The 18886-nt window shown below is 38.8% G+C and overlaps 1 protein-coding gene across 1 annotated transcript in view; it reads left to right on the forward strand.

Annotated features, from left to right (window-relative positions):
• Positions 1–17843, forward strand: part of LOC120623665 (low-density lipoprotein receptor-related protein 6) — a 33988-nt gene extending 16145 nt beyond the window's left edge. Inside the window, exons 13-24 of the mRNA XM_039889828.1 lie at positions 781–934; positions 2612–2886; positions 3792–4025; positions 4926–5064; positions 5478–5753; positions 6295–6477; positions 7387–7558; positions 8380–8591; positions 11710–11865; positions 12980–13091; positions 14655–14860; positions 15368–17843. Of these exons, the coding sequence (XP_039745762.1) occupies positions 781–934; positions 2612–2886; positions 3792–4025; positions 4926–5064; positions 5478–5753; positions 6295–6477; positions 7387–7558; positions 8380–8591; positions 11710–11865; positions 12980–13091; positions 14655–14860; positions 15368–15632 (2384 nt within the window). The 3' untranslated portion in view covers positions 15633–17843. The remainder of the gene's footprint in view (positions 1–780; positions 935–2611; positions 2887–3791; positions 4026–4925; positions 5065–5477; positions 5754–6294; positions 6478–7386; positions 7559–8379; positions 8592–11709; positions 11866–12979; positions 13092–14654; positions 14861–15367) is intronic.
• Positions 17844–18886: the final 1043 nt, after the last annotated feature.

The raw sequence follows: 18886 nt of genomic DNA on the forward strand, positions 1-18886 counted from the left end.
TAAAGCCGTACTTTGGTGTCGAGAGCAGTGCGGATTTGATCCGACCAACGAATCGGGCTACGTCCTCGAATTCTCTTTCCTTCCACTTTGCCAGTGACCACTATCTTTTCAAGATTGTCTCCATCTCTTCTGGCAATGTGACCGAAGTACTCGAGAATCCTCTTAAGACAGGTGGTTGATAGCCTTCTTGTAATTTTAATTTTAAGCTGTCTCAAAATCGATGCGTTGGTCCTGTGTGCCGTCCACGGGATTCGCAACATTCTCCTCCAGCACCACATCTCAAAAAAAACTAACGACTAACTAACTGTATAATATTCTACTTTTGTGCTTGAAGAAATTAAAAATTACACCATACAGATTCTCCTGCTTTTCGCAGACTATAGCAAATTAAGCTTAGTTTTCATGATACTTCACTTTATTATTTATTTATTTTTCTTAAGTTTCTCGAAAGGTTTGTGGAGTCCACCGATCCGCACTCGGCCAGCGTAGTGGACTACGGCCTTAACCCTTCTCATTGTGAGAGGAGACCCGTGTCGGCCGGTAATGTGTTAATATGATGATCCTTACAGAATTGAATTTAACTTTTTAGACCTTTAGACTGTGTGTGAGTAAGGAACAGATTTTTAAGTGTTATCTCTGCCCGGTAATATGGTTCGAATGAGATAGTACGACATCAGCTTTATTTGTAAATCTATTCTTTAAAAGCGCGTTTTATGTAGGATACGTGATCACGCGGCCGTTTTTTTATATTATTATTAGTGTTTTTTTTTAATGTTTAAGGTTTAGCTATAGACTGGTCCGGCCAGAACATTTACTGGACAGATACGGCTTCGCAACGCATAGAGGTGGCTCGTCTTGACGGATCCAGCAGACGGACGCTAATATGGCAGGGCCTGAAGAAACCTAAGAGCGTGGTCTTGGATCCAAAAAAAGGGTATGTTTTTTATGTTTATAGACGAGCGCATGACTGCAATGACACCTGATGGTAAGCGATGATGCAGCCTTAGGTGGAGCGCGCTTTAGAAGATGCCTATTCACTATTGATTTGAAGGTACTCATATTGTAGGTACTGGGGAAAATGGAAGCTGGAAGGGCATTCCAGATCCTAGCGGTGCGGATAATCCTAGCAGTAACGAAGATGCGAAGCGTTTCGTACGCGTCCGCGGTATATCAATCACGTAGGCATGCAGATCCTTACGGTGCCTCAAGGTTCGATGGTAAAAAGGCGAGGGGGGAACTAGATCAAACAGTTCTTCACACTCTCCGAAATATATCTTATATTTCGGAGAGTGTATTTTTATAAATATATATTTATTTTATATATTTATTCTACGATGGCAATAAGAATAGCTACTGTTTGTTTTATTTTATGCAACAATTTAAGACTCAGGAACTAAGTTAAAAATACATGTTTAGTAGAATATAAAATACGTCTTGGAATATGAAGAAGTGTGCGTTTTAATGAAGGATGCAAATAAGAACACCTTCATCATTGCTGAACGTTTGGTTAGATTTTGTTGTGAGATATACAACGTTTAACCGAATTACGAAATTCTGTTTAACGGTGCATAAATATATTTCATAAGGAATCACCCTGTAAAAATATTAAATCAAAATAAGCATATTTAATTTTCCATACAAACGAATTCAAAACATTCTAAGTGTTTACTTATGACAACCCTATTGAAGATAAAAGACCGATACGTGCATAGTATCTACGATACGCGACGGTGAACATCGTGAGGAATAAAGTGACAGTAGTCACTTGATCTGATTTCTTTCAGTCAAAACTAGTGCAATGGTTTACTCAAAAACAATTAGCATTTCGGTTTCACAGATAAGTGTCAGAGACAGTAAATAATGTATCTCTCAAGCCTTAAAAGTAATATTTCTTTTCAATAATCATCATGCCATCCCCAGCTAACTACGAGAACGGTTCACCTCTTATAATGAGAAGGGTTTAGGTCATAGACCATCACGCTGGCCAATTGAAGATTGGTGGACTTTATTATACAAAACCCTCAGGCATGCTGGTTTCCTCACGATGTTTTCCTACACCGTTGAAGCAATTGTTATTTAACCCGCACATAACTCCGAAAAGTTAGAGGTGCGTATCGGGGATCGAAGGCTTCGAAAGGCTTCGGCCTCCCTAGCCGGTTGGCGCAGTGGGTAGTGCTTTCTGACCGAGGATTCGATTTCTACAACTGAAAAATGTTTGTGTGATTAACATAAATGTTATTCAGTGTCTGGGTGTTTATCTGTATATTATAATTATTTATGTTTATTATTTATCAGTTATCTTAGTACCCATTACACAAGCTACGCTTACTTTGGGGCTAGATGACGATGTGTGTATTGAAATAGAGAAAGTCTTAATAATATTTGAAGCCCGCTTGGAGCAGCGTGGAGTTGTTATATCAATAGCCTTCATCATCATTTCTTCAAACGATTGACGTCAACTGTTTGACATAGCTCTTATGTAGGATCAAAGTCCACGGAAACAAGCGGCTCACACTGTCTCCCAGCGACTCGTTTGAGGTTGTCTGGTCTGGTCGTCATTGGGGGGCGACCACATAATATTATTTACTATTACATAATATTCCAATTTTAGCTACATGTATTGGTCGGAACTCGGCTCCAAGAGCATCAAACGCGCCACTATGGACGGAGGATCTCCTACCGTCATATTCGAGCAAGTGGGCCGCGTGCACGCATTGGCCATAGACTACGACAAACGTACAATATATTGGGCGGCCTTGGACCCGCCCGTTTTAGAGTTCGCAATGTTGAATGGCACGGGCAGGAAAGTGCTGGCTGATAATATACCGATGCCGTACGCCCTGGCTATATATGGAGAACGCGTGTTTTGGGGCGACTGGAATACCGGTGAGAACTTTTATTTATTTCCTGCGCCATATGTGGTACAATTTGTACCAAAAACCCTGTTGTTCAAGTTAGGTACGTTTAAGGGATCGATATTCATGCGTTATTAAATAACTCATCATCGTCATCATCATATCATCCCATTACCGGTCCAATACAGGGCACGGGTTACCTCCCACAAGAAGGGGTTAAAGCCGTAGTCACTACTGGCCCAGTACGTATTGGTGAACTCCATACATGCAGGTTGTCTCAAGATGTTTCCTTCGCCGTTGAAGCAAGTGACATTTTAATTGCTTAAAACGCACATAACTTAGAAAAGTTAGAGGTGCGTGCTGTAATATGATCTCCGCCCCCCCGAAAGAAAACTCATTCTGTAAAAATATTCAACTCATTCTGTAAAAATATTCAAATTAAATATAAATTCATTATTATTTACAAAGTGAGAATAAGTTTCTTTCCTCTACAATTTTCAAATCAAAAGTTCAAACGAGCCGCGCATCGCTCGGTTTCTTGCCTTCAATAGGGCAAGATGATTTTGATTATTGTTATTTCTTATTTTTCTGTACTTTTTTTTTGGTTTGCAATAGTCTTCATTCATTCATAACTACGCAAAATTAGTTATGAATTAATGAAGTTCGCTGGAAGAAATCTCTATTGTTGGTATAAGCTATTCCTTTGAACTTTTTAATGATAATATTTTGTTAAAAATCAATAAAATTAATAAAAAATAAAAGTTAAGCACAAAGTAGCTTTATCTTTTAATCTGGATTTAATTTGTTATTAATGGATATAGAAATGGTAGAATATGTTGAAACCAGAAAAAAATATTGTTTATTACATTTTATACACATATTCAAGCAAATAAATACTATTATATTTCTATTTAATTATTTTATCCATTATTATAGGCCTAATAGAAGTGTCGAAGAAGAGCGACGGAACGAACCGTAAAACAATTCACAACCAGTTGGACTACATATCAGATCTGAAAGTTTATCATAGAGTGCGGGACTCACTATCGAACCAGTGCGGCGTTGATAATGGTGGCTGTTCACATCTTTGCCTGCCCTTGCCGAATAACGACTACCGATGTGCTTGCCCCACGCACTATCGCCTCAACAGAGACAACCTCACCTGTTCAGGCAAGTTGTATTAACTAAATTTTGAATTTTTAACTACTTCATGCATAACAATACAATAACTTAGCTAAATAGTAAGTACCGACCTAGAACAGTCTCAGTAGAAAAAAGGACGCAAAAAGAAAACAGGCATTTATATCAGGGAGCGTCAAATCTTGGATAGAAGCAGGGGTTTTTGCTGAGTTCCATGATATACAATGAAAATTTAGTTTTATTTGCTATCAAGTCGGATTGGTGGACTTCACACACCTTTGAGAACATTATGAAGAACTCTCAGATATGCAGGTTTCCTCACGATGTTTTCCTTCACCATTGAAGCAAATGATATTTTCGTAACTTAAAGAAGATTAAAATTTGCTATACCCCGCGAAAAACAGGAGATTCTGTGCGGTATAATTTAAATTATATGAACCCCTGACGCAAACAGACGAAGTGTTATTAGTTTGACGCGTTTGCGTACGTTTCCTTGCGTGCGCTTGGTCGCGTGTATCTGTCTGTGGCATCGAAGCTTCCCAACAGATGAACATGTAAAAATTGATTTTTTTTTATTGGAAGTGCTCATAAATATATTTGATGAAAATCAGCTCAAGGTGGCTCCTGCCACAAAATAGCGGAGTACATAATATTATTTCGCAACTCCCCCAATATGGCTATCAAAAGAAAGGGGTTTAACTGGAAGAACACTGTCACAAATTTCAAATTCAAGATGGCCGCCAACACAAAATGACTAATTACATTTTTTTCGCAACTCCCTCAATATGGGTAACAAATGAAAGGGATCAATTAGTAGAATAATATACACTTTATTGAAAGGGAATGAGGAATGAGAAATATAAGTGTTGGAGGTTTTTTAAACATTTTATAAAATGCTTACTTATCTTATTATTTGTTTGTTTGTTTCAGAACCGGAAGAATTCTTATTTTTCGCCCAGAAGAACGCGGTCGGTCGTATTTTGACAGCTAACGGAGAATGCAATGACGCTTTTATACCTTTAACGGGTTTAAAAAGCGTGCGAGCTATCGAGTACGATCCGGTCAACAAGTAAGTATACTTACAATTATAATTACTCAAATTCTTTGCCAAAACGTATACTTGAAATGGTACACTGTAAGAGTCAAGATGTTTTATTATGTCGGTTCGGTCGTAACTTCGTCATTTATAGACGGATTTGCAAAATTCTTGTTTTGTTCGAAAGGGGTTTACTCCGAAATTTTCCCATTTAAATTTCATATAGAACTGAACGGAAAGTTTTGGAGACAGTCAGGAAAGGAACTCTTAAAAAAATTACAGAAAATCAACCGCTATTGCGCCTGTCGCATAAATATTCATTGTTTACGCAATCAACGTAATAAAAAGTTGGCTGGTAGAAAATTCTTTATCATTAAGTCTGACGTAAAAATTAAAATAAATAAAATCACGCCTGTACACTGGAAAACCCTACACTTTTGTTCTAGGCATATGTATTGGATGGACGATGAGTTTCACTCCATACGGCGTGTACCGATCTCATATTCGACCACTTCTGCACTCAACGACGCTGTGACCGTAGTCACTGGTCTGGCTCGACCCTTCCACATGGTCTTGGATATACTAGGAAGAGCCTTGTACTGGACCTGCTTAGACACAGACTCGATTAACGCCACATCGATCGACAACAACTCTTCAATGGGTGTCATATTACGAGGAGAGAAAATGATGCCACGACATTTGGCTTTCCATCAAACTAAAAGGTATGTTTGAGTTCTAACATAATCAGAGTTAGAATTTCGATAGTCTTTGAAACACTATAGGTAATATACTGAGCACTAACTGTACTATGTCCCATTTAGTCTTGATTCATATATTTGTATTTTTTAATGCAAATTATCCATATTATGAAAATTGGTGTGGAGTATACGGATTGAAGAAATTATACATTACACCATACAGATTCTCCCGCTATTCGCGGAGTATAGCAAATTAAGCTTATTTTTCATGATATATTATGGATTTCCGCAAAGTAACGCCTGCTTCTATTCAATGCAAATTAAGCATAAAATAAGGCTGATTCAACTGACAGAAATGCAATTGTGATCAAGTTACTATTCAAGGTACTGTTGCTTGATATTGATCATACTCCAAACAAAATTGTCCATTGACAAAGAATTCTACGGAGTCTTAAAACCTGTATTCCAATTTTCGTCCAGATATATTGTAAATTACGACCTGTAGATTCCTAACAAAATGACAGAGGAAATTTTGTCAGACTTGAAGCAGAGAATAATATTCCAGGATCCTAATATGGAGTGACGCAGGCCTTGGAGCCATAATGCGGTCGAACGTGGACGGCACTTCGCGTGTCGAACTTGCTCGAGTAAACAACGTGACGGCGTTGGCCGTTGAACAAAGCAGTGCCACGGTATACTGGGCGGTCGCGCGCCAGATACATGCGTTGGATCTCGACTCGCCCAACAGGTAAGATCAACAGACCAGGGTTTTTCGCCTGAAAACCGGTTAATTTTTCGTAGCGGTTGAGAAAATTATTAAGAATATTTTAAGTGAGTGTTGCCTGGGTTGATTGAACGCTCATTCGATCTCGCACATTGGGGCAGATAACTATGTTATTTCAAAGTTTCTGGGATTCCTGTGTCATGTGTGCAAGAACTGCTTAAAAAGTGGTTTGATATATCGTTCCCAAATCACTGTCCGAACTGAACCCCCAAAGTTAGAGTTATTTAAATACCGACTATTTTGAATCCTGAATCCACGCCTTGATGCCGGCCATTTCAGGAAGAACTGGAACTTTAGAGATGCTGATGAAAAGGTCGTGATGGATTGATGGAATAGAATTGGGATATTGATTTCTGTTATTGGGCTGTCAATACATCCGGAGTCTATTTATGTTGGTAAACTCAGCCAATACACAACATGCAGGGAGTCCCGAATAAAATAACTAGTTGTAATCATGACTAACCAGATGCCGTACTGAATAAAAATACTGAGAATGAAATCCTTCCGTATGGTGCTGAAAGTATGCATCTTATACTAATATATAAAGCTTAAGAGTTTATTTCTTTGTTTATTTGGACGCAATGATCTCAGAAGCTACAGGACCGATTTGAAAAATTCTTTCAGTGTTGGATAGGTCATTTATTGAGGAAGGCTATATATCATGCTAAGACACCAATGAAGAATGATTCAAAATCTGAGTATTTTTTTTACGCACGTGCGTTGCGTAAGCGGTTAAAGTTTCGAAAAAATTAAGTATGGCGTAGTTGTTCCCCTTGAAAAATAAGACTATCTAGGGTGGTTTATAAGCAGGCGAAGTCGCGAAGGACCGCTAGTAAAATATATCAGTAATTTCACTCGATCTATTTATTACAGACGTGTGGTATGGCAAGGCGGCTGGGTGGGTGCGTTGGCCGCGTTCGGAGGCGCATTGTATCTGTGCGGTGGCGAACGCACACCTATGCGTTTGCCGCTACACCGGCGCGACGCTCCCGCGGCCCCGTTGCCTCACCTTGCGAGACTGGTTACTGCTATACCTGTCCATCGGGTAAGAATATACTTAATAGAGACAGGGTCCTTACAGCTAAAGCTTTATTACATTGGTAGGATCGTATAATAAAAAGATGTAAATAAAAATGTAGACCTCCTAGTAAGGATGTAGTTTCGTTTGCAATATTTTTATTTACGCATATTTTTTTATTGCCGCACCAACCCGTTCCTTATACCAACTACTTTCGCCAAAGGTCGTCTGGGAGAGAACGCTTTAACGATAAGACCGCCTTTGCACACCTGAACTATTGTTTTTTTTATTTTATCTATTTTGTTTCTCTTTGTATTTCGTTTTTGTGTGTGCATTATAGAATTTAAAAATAATAATATACCTGTGTCAAGAGTTCTGCTGTGATTATCAGTTTTGCTCTAACAACTGCTTAGTCCGTCAATCATTACTATGAATAAAAAAATAAACGCCAAACAACTTTATTTTTGGCATACAGTTAGTTAAATGAGTAACATAGGCCACTTATGATCCCAGGAAAATAAACGATTGTTATATTCAAAAAGAGAACATCACCAAGTTTGACGGCCGACTGGCGTAGTAGGCAGCGACACTGCTTTCTGATTCCATGGCCGTGGGTTCGATTCCCACAACTGGAACTTGTTTGTGTGATGAACATGAATGTTTTTCAGTGGCTGGGTGTTTACCTGTATATTATAAGTATTTATGTTTATTATTCATAAAAATATTCATCAGTCATCTCAGTTCCTATAACACAAGCTACAATTACTTTGGGGCTGGATGGCGATGTGTGTATTGTCGTAGTATATTTATTTATTGAAGTTATTGCTATAAAAGAAATCGTGACTCAGGTGGACCGCGAGCACCCGTGCTACGGCGGGCGAGCGTGCGGCGGCGCGCCCGGTGCGTGCGGCGCAGACGGCGTGTGCGGTTGCGGGCTGCAGTGTGCGGCGCGGCGCGTGTGCGCTGACAACCACTTCCTGTGCGACGCACCGCTAGCGCCAGCCGCCGGCTCCGTGTCCGCCTCGCCGCCCGAAGCGCACTGCATACCCATGGAATGGAAGTAAGTATTATTGCACTAACCAGGTTCCTTTATGAAATTTTAAATGACCGTTCAGTGGTAGAACTTTTCGAGACAGGTGTTGTCCGGGGTTACTACCGCCAAGCTTATATCTGCCGCACTCCTTTGCTCCCTTGGCGGTATTGAAGTCTCAAAGGCTTGGTTGCCGATTGGAAAAACCAATATTCTTCTTCTTCCGCCTTTTTCGGACCAAATTGGTGTAGGCCTCCTTCAACATCTACCACTTCTCGCGACATTTAGCTTTGTGGATCCAATTCGAACCGGCTACCTTCTTCACGTAATGAAGCCATGCGTATTTTAAAATAGCAAACTAGACGCTCAGGCACTGTAAGAACTAGTAGCAGGAACATAAGAAATCAGAAAATCCCGATAATTTGACGATATTGCGAATCTAGTGATTTATCACTTCAGTTTATTCACCTCGTTTACCACAGGCAGGTTCTTAGCGCAGTAGCAAACGCAACGAGAAATGTAAGTAGACTGCGCCAAGAGAAATATGGCCGACTTTTATATTAATCGCAAAGATTGGGTGCTCGCGATCGACTCTAGTAGATGGACAGGTTGTTCAAGGGAAGGGTGTGGAGTCCACGATACCGCTTAGTTTGATGTTCTTGCACTGAGGAGAGCGTAGAGGCGGATCAGTGTCGCGAATGCGTCAGTGGTCGTCTGTTCTTGCTAGAGCAAGTGAGGCACATGAAAATTAACACCTACGGCTCAGATGGATGGACTCGGGGCGACATGTCCTTTGCATAGCATTTAAAGTGTTTCTCTCTTTATGGGGGATGTGATCTATTTGGCTGTCAATTGTTACTTTAAAAATGAATGTCAATGTGGCAACAAAACGAACACCCGACTAAGTTTGACTGACGGACTGTTTTTGAGAATAAGATTGTTAATTAAACTTAAACAAGTGTAACAGTAATTTTATAAAGTGGTTAATTAATTAAACTTTGGATAACTATAATTTGATTTATGCCAGATATTTTATTTTATTGATAAGCATTTTAACAGCTGTGTAGTAAACTCTTATAAATAATTACAATTATATTTGATTCAAAGCCAATGTTCATGTGTACGGGTGGGTATTTTGATATAAATACGGGTGCATTTTCGATACACTTCAGTCTTGTATGAGACTCTAGACGACGATGCAGAGATACCTCGCGGTAACTAAGTCGTTATAAAGTATTCATAAGAAATTAAAAAAAAAGAAATTTGATAGATTCTTTAAGATTCCTTAAGCACAAATTTCACCTTCCTAAAACCTCCTACGAAATATCATGTTCGGATTTACACCTTGTACCCCTTCATACACGTAGAAACATTGCCGATGTTTGACTCTTACTTAACATTGTTAGAGGGTCAATAGATAGTCCGGAATTACTTACTAAGTTAGATTTTTTTGTACCCTCACGATTACCTAGGCATAAAAAGATTTTGCATGTACCCTTGACCAAAACTAAGAATAGATTTAATTACTTTGTAATCCGTGTCTCTCGGCTTCTTAATTCTGTTTACAATGACCCCGAAATTGACTTTTTTTATGGTAAAATGAAGTGTCTTGGAGGAGGCCTTCACCTGAGAGGGGTCCTTGCAAATGAAATATGAAAACCAATAATAAATTAATTCTTAAATATAATAAAAGAAAAAAAATGTTCAAACGAATTTGTATTGTAAACTTTATAGACACAATTTTTTACTTTCATTCTTTTTCTTACTATGTTTGTAATATCATTTGCATGGAATAAAAGTCTTTTTTATTTTTATTCATTTATAATATGAACAGTGTATGTCGCAGCTCTCAGTCTATCAGGTACCCTTGTTTATATAAGACTTATCTGTGGAAATCTGTTATTAGTTTTAAGTAAACCAATTTGTTAATTATTTAGAATCTACAACTGTTGGTATTCCAATTAAAGAAAAATTAAAATAACCCTTGTGTTATCTGGGTGAGCTTGCTTTAATATGTTTGTGTAAATTGATTAAGTACTTCATTTGTAATATTTCTAACGAAGTTTGTTTGCAATAAAGTATATTTATCTTACGAGGTGACTTAGGGAATATTATGGAGATCGGATAGCAGCGTCCTCTGTATCTACCACCAATTATGGTCACCAGTTCTTGTGATTTTATACTATCCCCCCTGTTAGGAGAGGCCTTTAGTCACGAAGTAGACTGATGTATGTTATATGCTATATTGATGATTTTCTAAATATTGTATAGAAGCAAGCGTTACTTTGCGTTACTTTGCCGAGGATCTGTTTGGTTCCACACCAATACGGATATACGGTATACGGATTGAGAAATTATAATACCACAAAAAGAAAAAAAAATCCTGTGCAGTTTTTTCACACACGGCCGAATCGTAACTTCAGAAAAGTAGCCTACGAGAGATGGAGGTGGATGTAGAGTATCAGAACTATTAGGATAAATGTAAGGTTTATTATATAGTTTCCATGGTAACTAGAATAGGTAAAAAAGTTATAATGTTTCCTATCTCACCCTGTCCTGTGTCTTTGTTTCTTTATCTAGACATTATTCGGTCTCCTTGGTAACTTAAATGGGAAAAAACAAGATAAAATAGTATGTCTATTTCTGTCTCGTTCTTTGCTGGCTTCATCCTACACATTTTTGTATTTGTGTCTCTTACCTGTCGTTTTTTTTCCGTTGCATCCGGTTTGAAATCACGACGATTTTAAAGACGGTTCACTCCAAAAAACAATGTACACAAGAAGAGGAAGTAGGAAGTAGTAAAGTAGGATACAAAAAGCAGCCTTATCACTTAGTAGCGATCTCTTCCAGGCAGTGGCGTGCATAGAGGGTATGCAGATGATATAAAATGAAGGAAATCTCCAGTACGAGTTATAGATACTTAAGGATAGACTTTTTATAACTCTTACAATGCCTATCCTTAAGTTTTCTATAACTCGTACTGCAGATTTCCTTCATTTTATATCATCTGCCTACCCTCTATGCACGCCACTGCTTCCAGGCAACCTTAGGATTAGGAAAACCAAGAGAAACCGATACCTTGTATGTGCACTGAGAACTTTCTCAGTGGACAGAAGTAGACATCGAACATAATTATACTATGTTACAGATGCGACGGTCAACGCGACTGCCCGGACGGGTCGGACGAGGCGCGGTGCGACGCGTGCGCCGGCCTGCGCTGCGCGGACGGCTCCTGCGCAGCGGCCCTGGGCGGCTGCAGCACCGGCACGTACTGTGCGCACGCGCCGCTACCGGACGCGTTCAGGTGAGTGCGGGCAAAGGCTTCAGAATGACGGAATGTTCGTTTTTTTATTTTTAAATCACAATGGCGACGTTTCCTTATATTGTCCAAGTATATAACTACTGCTCTTCAATTTATACAGACAGATTATATTTGATGGCGCAGTGGGCAGCAAACCTGCTTTCTGAGTCGTGGCCGTGGGTTCGATACCCACAACTGGAAAATGTTTGTGTGATGAACATGAATGTTTTTCAGTGTCTGGGTGTTTTTCTGTATTATAAGTAATTATGTCTTTTATATTCATAGAAATATTCATCAGCTATCTTAGTACCCATAACACAAGCTACGCTTACTTTGGGGCTATGAGGCGATGTGTGTAATGTGGAAGTATATTTATATTTATTTATTTATTTATTCTCGTTGGTCTTAGTGGAAAGCGAGTTCAACTACGAATCACAAATGTCGGGTCGCGCAAAAAATTGTTAGGTATTATACGTTCTTTTTAAGTAGTTCCAGTCTTCCAGACCGAAGTTAAGAAACTGTCGGTTCTGGTTGTTGGCACTTATGATACTAGTCGCTAAACCCCATTAAACCGCATTGGTGCAGCGTGGGTCTGAAACAGTCTCTCGTGTGAGAGAGGAGCTGCGTATGGTGATTATGACTTTAATTTGATTCTTAGTACTCTAGGTACTATTTCGTATTCTACGACAGGTCACACTAGCATCTAGCCCCAAAGTAAGTATAGCTTGTGTTATGGGTCCTAAGATAGCTGATGAATATTTGTATGTATACAATACACATGGAGTCTTACTTATAATACACAGATTAACTTCCAGCCACTGAAAAAAAGAAAGAAAGAAAGAAATTATTTATTACATTGCGCCACACATTACAAAATTAACAACACCGTATATGTTAAGTGTAACCCAACATAGAAAAAAGGTGCCAGCTCAGCATTGTGCGCCAATGGGAGCATACAGCGCTGATTTCCAGTTGGCAATTTCAATAACATTCATGTTCATCACACAAATATTTTCCAGCTGTCGGAATCGAACCCACGGCCTTGGAATCACGACGCAGGGTCACTGCCCACTGCGCGTGTGGCAGTGGTATTAAATTGTTACATTGTCAATTTCAGATGCGATGAACGTCTTTGCCTGGCGCCGTTGCTGGTCTGTGACGGCCACCCGCACTGCGAGGACGGCGCAGACGAGGCGCCCGCTATATGCGACTTCCTTCATAAAGATCAGGTATTGATTTTTTTTAGAAGCGGTCATAGCCCAGTGGTTAGGACTTCCACTTCACCGGGATGGGCCGAGTTCGAATCCCAGCACGCACGCACGCAATCAAAAACCGTCAGCAACAGCAAGTTATAACTTGCTTCACCGTTGAAGCAGGAAAACATCGTGAGGAAACCTGCATGCCTGAGAGTTCTACATAATGTCTAAAGGTTCTAAATATTCTCGCTCTTGTTGTGCTAATCTTAAGGTTGCCTGGCAGAGATCGCTTGTAAGCGATAAGGCCGCCTTTGGTATGTTACACCGGTCTATGTGTTTCTGTCTATTCGTTCTTTATTTTCCTGTGTAGTAGTGTACAATTAAAAATTCTAATTCAAAAAAATTCAAAATTCATCCATTTCAAGTAGGCCTAATAAATAAGCACTTCTGAAACGTCAAGTCAGTCTGTTTGTAGTGACTCTACCACCGATTCAGAAGACAGATTCCACTGAGAAGAGCCGGCAAGAAACTCCGCAGATTGCTCTTTTCCAACATCATTTTAAAGTTCAACAATCAAAAAAACAAATTTTTCTGTTTTGTGAGAGATGAGAGCGGAGTGGCGTGCTTCCATGCAGCCTTGTCGTTAAGGAATTCATCAATCATGTAGTAACCACGATTTGTTAAATATATTGTTTATATAATATAAAGACTTTAAATTAAATAAATAAATAAAGGTGTGTGAAGTCCACCAATCCGCACTGGGCCAGCGTGGTGGACTACCGCCTTAACCCCTTCTGGGAGGAGATTCGCACCCTGTAGTGGGCCAGTAATGGGTTGATATGATGATGTTGAAGATGGCTGATTTTTAAGCAACTACGTATATTAATATTATACTCGAAGTAAAGAAGAAAAAGCATTTGTATTTCTATTATTTCTTTCTTCATTGCCGCAGTAATGTTGTACTGAAATATACAACATAGGTTGCACCCATATAGGTTGTAATGCGATTTGAATTAAGAAATATGCTGTATCCGGATTAAATTCTGTTCATTCTATTATTCTTGACGGCCGACTGGCGCAGTGGGCAGCGACCCTGCTTTCTGAGTCCAAAGCCGTGGGTTCGATTCCCACAACTGGAAAATGCTTGTGTGATGAACATATATATTTTTCGGTGTCTGGGTGTTTATCTGTATTTTATAAGCATTTATGTATATTATTCATAAAAATATTCATCAGTCATCTTAGTACCCATAACACAAGCTACGCTTACTTTGGGTCTTTGGTATTGTCGTAGTATATTTATTTATTTATCTTGCTTCGAGACAATTGGCGTCCCTTTCACTCCCGTGATAAATGTTACAATCTCGCCAGAGCCCTTGTAGCGCCAACCAAAGAGTAAAGATTGTAAAAAATTCCCTCCAACACTTACCTCTAAAACCAGGAATTTAAAGATTGTAAAAAATTCTATGCTCTAAAACCCTCAGTCCTATGAAGTAAGAGGCCTGTGCCCTTTACGTTAATACCCATAAATAAAGAATTTACTCTCTTGTGATGTAAATGTTCTAGTCATACAAATTTTGCCTAAAATTTGCCTAGGTTGTGTCTGTGGGCGCCGCGAGTCCGGGCGGCCAATCGCACGCCTTAGTGGCTTGTGGGGCCGTAGCCGGCGCGGGCGCAGCGTTAGGCGCCGCGTGGGCCGCTATGCGACGCCTGCGCAGAACCCGGCGACCGCCGCACGCGCAACGCAACTTCCCACTAGTCAAGCCGCCGCCTATTGCGCGAACTTCACTACCATCTTCCGAGTAAGTATATACGCTTATCATCGTCAGTAACTTATATAGTCTGTACAGCAGATGTGGGCTAGTGATCGCAGTAGGTGGTAGTAGGACAGAGTCCGACCGAATCAGACCCTTAGTCGCATCATGACAAACGCGGGCAGAGGTAATGTTGAGACAACTGCATTCTGATCTACCTTCACCACAAATAATAAAATTACTCACCAATTTTAAACTCTAATAAGTGGTCTGCCTTTTGTAAACCTTTTTGTGTGTGTGTGTGAATTGTGAATAAATAAATAAATATAATAAAATAAAATAAAAAGTTCGGAAAGCATTTAAATTTTTTGTCAAATTAAGTTTACACGACGATCCTTTGTCAATGCTATGTGCACTTGTAATTGACGGGCATATGTGTCCATGTTTGTGTGTTTAAAAACATGTAATATGCATGTTATTAGTGCTCTTAATAAATAAATAAAAAATAAAGCTTTATTTATTATTATAATATCTAATTCGATAATTCCCTTATAGGATGAGTGCCACCGGATCCGGATCGATGGGATCCAACTCCGTGGGGTCGGCATCAGATAGCCTGTGCGGGCGGTATCCGCGACCTACCGCCAATCCGCCGCCCAGTCCGGCCACTGCATCGCGGGGCAGACGACGGGCGTATCGTCACTACCGAGCGTCCAACAGGCCCCCGCCGCCAACGCCAGCGTCAACCGACGCCAACGAATCCGAGACCGAACCCGCTGGTCGCGCACCCCCTCCTTCGCCGGCGCCTCTACTATACTAATATGTATAGTGAAAAGTATAATCATCGATAGCCTATAACAGTACACTCCTAGCGCGAGGGTTTGCATAATCACCAAGCTGGGCTGACGGGATCTCAGCAGACGGTATTTGTACCACAGAGCACGCTGTCCGTTCTCGGCAATATTCCCTTAGTCGCCTCGTACGAGTTTCGTGGGAAGATGTGGAGTGGCGACTATATTCTGATCTGCCGTCACCGCACGACACTAAACATCATCATCCGCAGGCAATGTCCCACTGCTGGACACAGGCCTCGTCTCAAACAGGAGCATTGGTTCAAAATCTTAAACCAACCATGCTGGTCCAGTGTAGGATGGGGGGCTTTAGCGACTATTATCACATGTAAGTGATAATAACACGGACCGACGGCGTGCTCTTCAAGATGCGGTTCTCCGATGAGCAGTATAAGAATAGTAAAATTAAAGCTGTTTATCAGTAATTTTGTTAGATCCAATGAAAGAGCTAGTGTTGGTCTATGGTGCATTTTGATAGGACGGTACGTGGGAAACTCCCGAAAACGAAATACGGGGATTCCCCGCAGTCGGGGTATCGACTAATGAAATACCAAAACTCAAATGTAGATATTCAATATCTACATTGAAGTTTTGGCATTTTTTAAATTAATTCCGATTGCTGGATTTACAGCATGTGTTTAACAAATAATAAATATCCTGAACTAAGACGAGCATATCGTCACTACCAAGAATTATTATCATTAACTGACGTCCATACTTCAAGTTCGGAGTAAAATTACCTTGGAATGATGTTCAAAAAGCCATTGGTACTTATTCTGTTGATAACAAATCTCTGAACTAAACTAAATTCCCAAGTCTAAAATAGGAGCTGTCCTTTTCACAATGTTCCTTATAGAACGGGATAGCACTTTGTGCGGTCAACAGACACAAACGTACCTGTCAGTTTAATTAATTTTAAGAGATTTGCGTGAAACAGAAACTGTACCATTATATTAAATTTTAGTATGAAATTTCAATTTGGTGCTATTTCACTGTGCGTGCCTCAATATTGTTAGTTATATAGTTACTAAATTGTGTAATTAAAATTGTATCTATTAGTGTATAGAGTTTGTACATAATGTTTATTTTTATTTAGGTAAGTATGTTGTAAAAAAAACTATTAGATAACAGACTATTACTTAAGAATATTAAAATAAAAATCGGAGCCTTAATATTGTTTTAAAAGAAGACTGTACACTCTTGGCGGAGTTGTTGTACATTATGCAAGAAAAGTAGACATTTCATCACTCAGGGGACATCAATCACCAAAATTAACTAAGAATACGGTACTTAGTTTGCATAATTCTAACTTGCCTTTAGGTTTATGACTTACATACATTTTTTAAATCAACGAATGAAATTAAAAATTATTGAAAAGGTTTGTCACTTAAGTTTTTTCGCTTGCCTAGTGCAAGCGAAAAGCGACTGCAAGAGTCCATTATGCCAACATACTAGTGCAAAAAGGGTTTGTGTTCTGTGATAGAATGATGACGAAGGATGGAAACGATATCATTTTTTGACAGCCAGAAACCAGTATTCTAAGACCCATGTTTATTACTTTTTAAACTTGATACTTTCTATAATAAAATAATAATCTCACTTTATAAAAAAATATAGAAATTAAAATTAAGTAATTTGAAATTGCATTACTTAAAAATTACCTAAAAGCTATGTTAGTACATACGCTATTTGCCATACCTTCCATTTATACCTAAATATGAACAGCCTAGTAGAATCTTTGCCTGATAAACATTGTTACTCAAAAACTACCGACACTTGCGAGGTGTGTAATCACATGTTAATGATTCCTGATCACTATCAAGCAATTTATAGGGGTTATTTCAGAAGTGTATGGAGCCTGGGCTACGTATGTGTACACCTATTCAAAATGTTCGGGGGTCATGAAATAGTTGCTACCTTTTATAGTTTATTTTGTATTGTAAAGTTCCAATGTAGGAAATTAATTTATAGAAGAAAAAAAAGGGCAATAAAATGGCGTACGTCACATTGACAATGACATTTGTGGCACTAAGAAGAGACATTTACTATCGGAAAGCGTGGGGAAAGTACGGAGGGTAGAGGTAAGGAGAGTCATCTTATATGGGAGAAAAGTTGAAAAAGTGTCCAGTTGTATGCGCTAAATAACAGTTCAAAAATCCTCCACAATGTCGCTGGTGGATGCACAGGGTATGGTATGAATGTAGCAATCGTAGATGAATTGAAGTATGCCGAGTTAAAAAATTTAATGTCATTATCGACTAAAGTAGTTAATTATTGAGAATTTCAACAACTTACGTTGTACAAAATATTGTGGTAAATATAACCTTACTTCCTTGTTTATTTTTCAAGCCTACTCTAACAATATTTGGCGCTTCTTTTAAGAGTTACCTTGATGCAAATGTGGCGCCATCCTAATTTAATACATTTTTACGTACACTTTTTCATATACACAGATGATCCTCCTTACCTCTACCCTCCATAGGGGAAAGGGAAAGTTATTAGAATTACATTTGTATGCATAACTTGACACTCAAAATCACAGCAGAAGAATGAACTAAATTTAAAGTTAATGAATATACATTTGACATGACGGCCATATGTTACATGTAGGTGCTTCAAAGTTCATTATAATAATGTTTCTGGACCTAAGTTCTTCGAAAGCTGCCATTTAAAAAAAAACTGTTTAAAAGTACAGTTATTTTGGATTTCTATGGTGTTATCCTTTTTTTCGAAGTGTACATGACCTAGCCAGAGGTGGATGAACACCTTTGTGTAACAAAGGCATTCTATTTTTTAATATTGAAATATTAATTGGGTTAGAAAAATAATGTATTTCTCCAGGGAATCCCTGAACAGGCTCATAAGGAAGTGTATTAAAGTAACAAAAATTCCTAGGGATCAATCACTGATTCCATCATCACTTTGTGACATATCCCTTCAAACTTGAAAACAAACATGTTAGGTTTTTGCATATTTTTATATTAAACGTTGTACATTAATCACGCCAACGCATTTTGGACAGTCTCCTTATATCGCATTTTTGTGTTTTATAAACATAACAACTACAACCTAAACATAATTCTTTAATTATATAAGTATGCAACTAATTATTATTATATACATTTTAAATTATAAAATTATTATACTAGTTAGTGAAATATAACGCAAATAAATTTATCCTTAAATTATTATTTTTCTTATAACAAGCCTTTAAAATATTCTA

This window comes from Pararge aegeria, chromosome 5 (genome assembly GCF_905163445.1).
Source record: "Pararge aegeria chromosome 5, ilParAegt1.1, whole genome shotgun sequence".
NCBI classification, from domain to species: Eukaryota; Metazoa; Arthropoda; class Insecta; order Lepidoptera; family Nymphalidae; genus Pararge; species Pararge aegeria.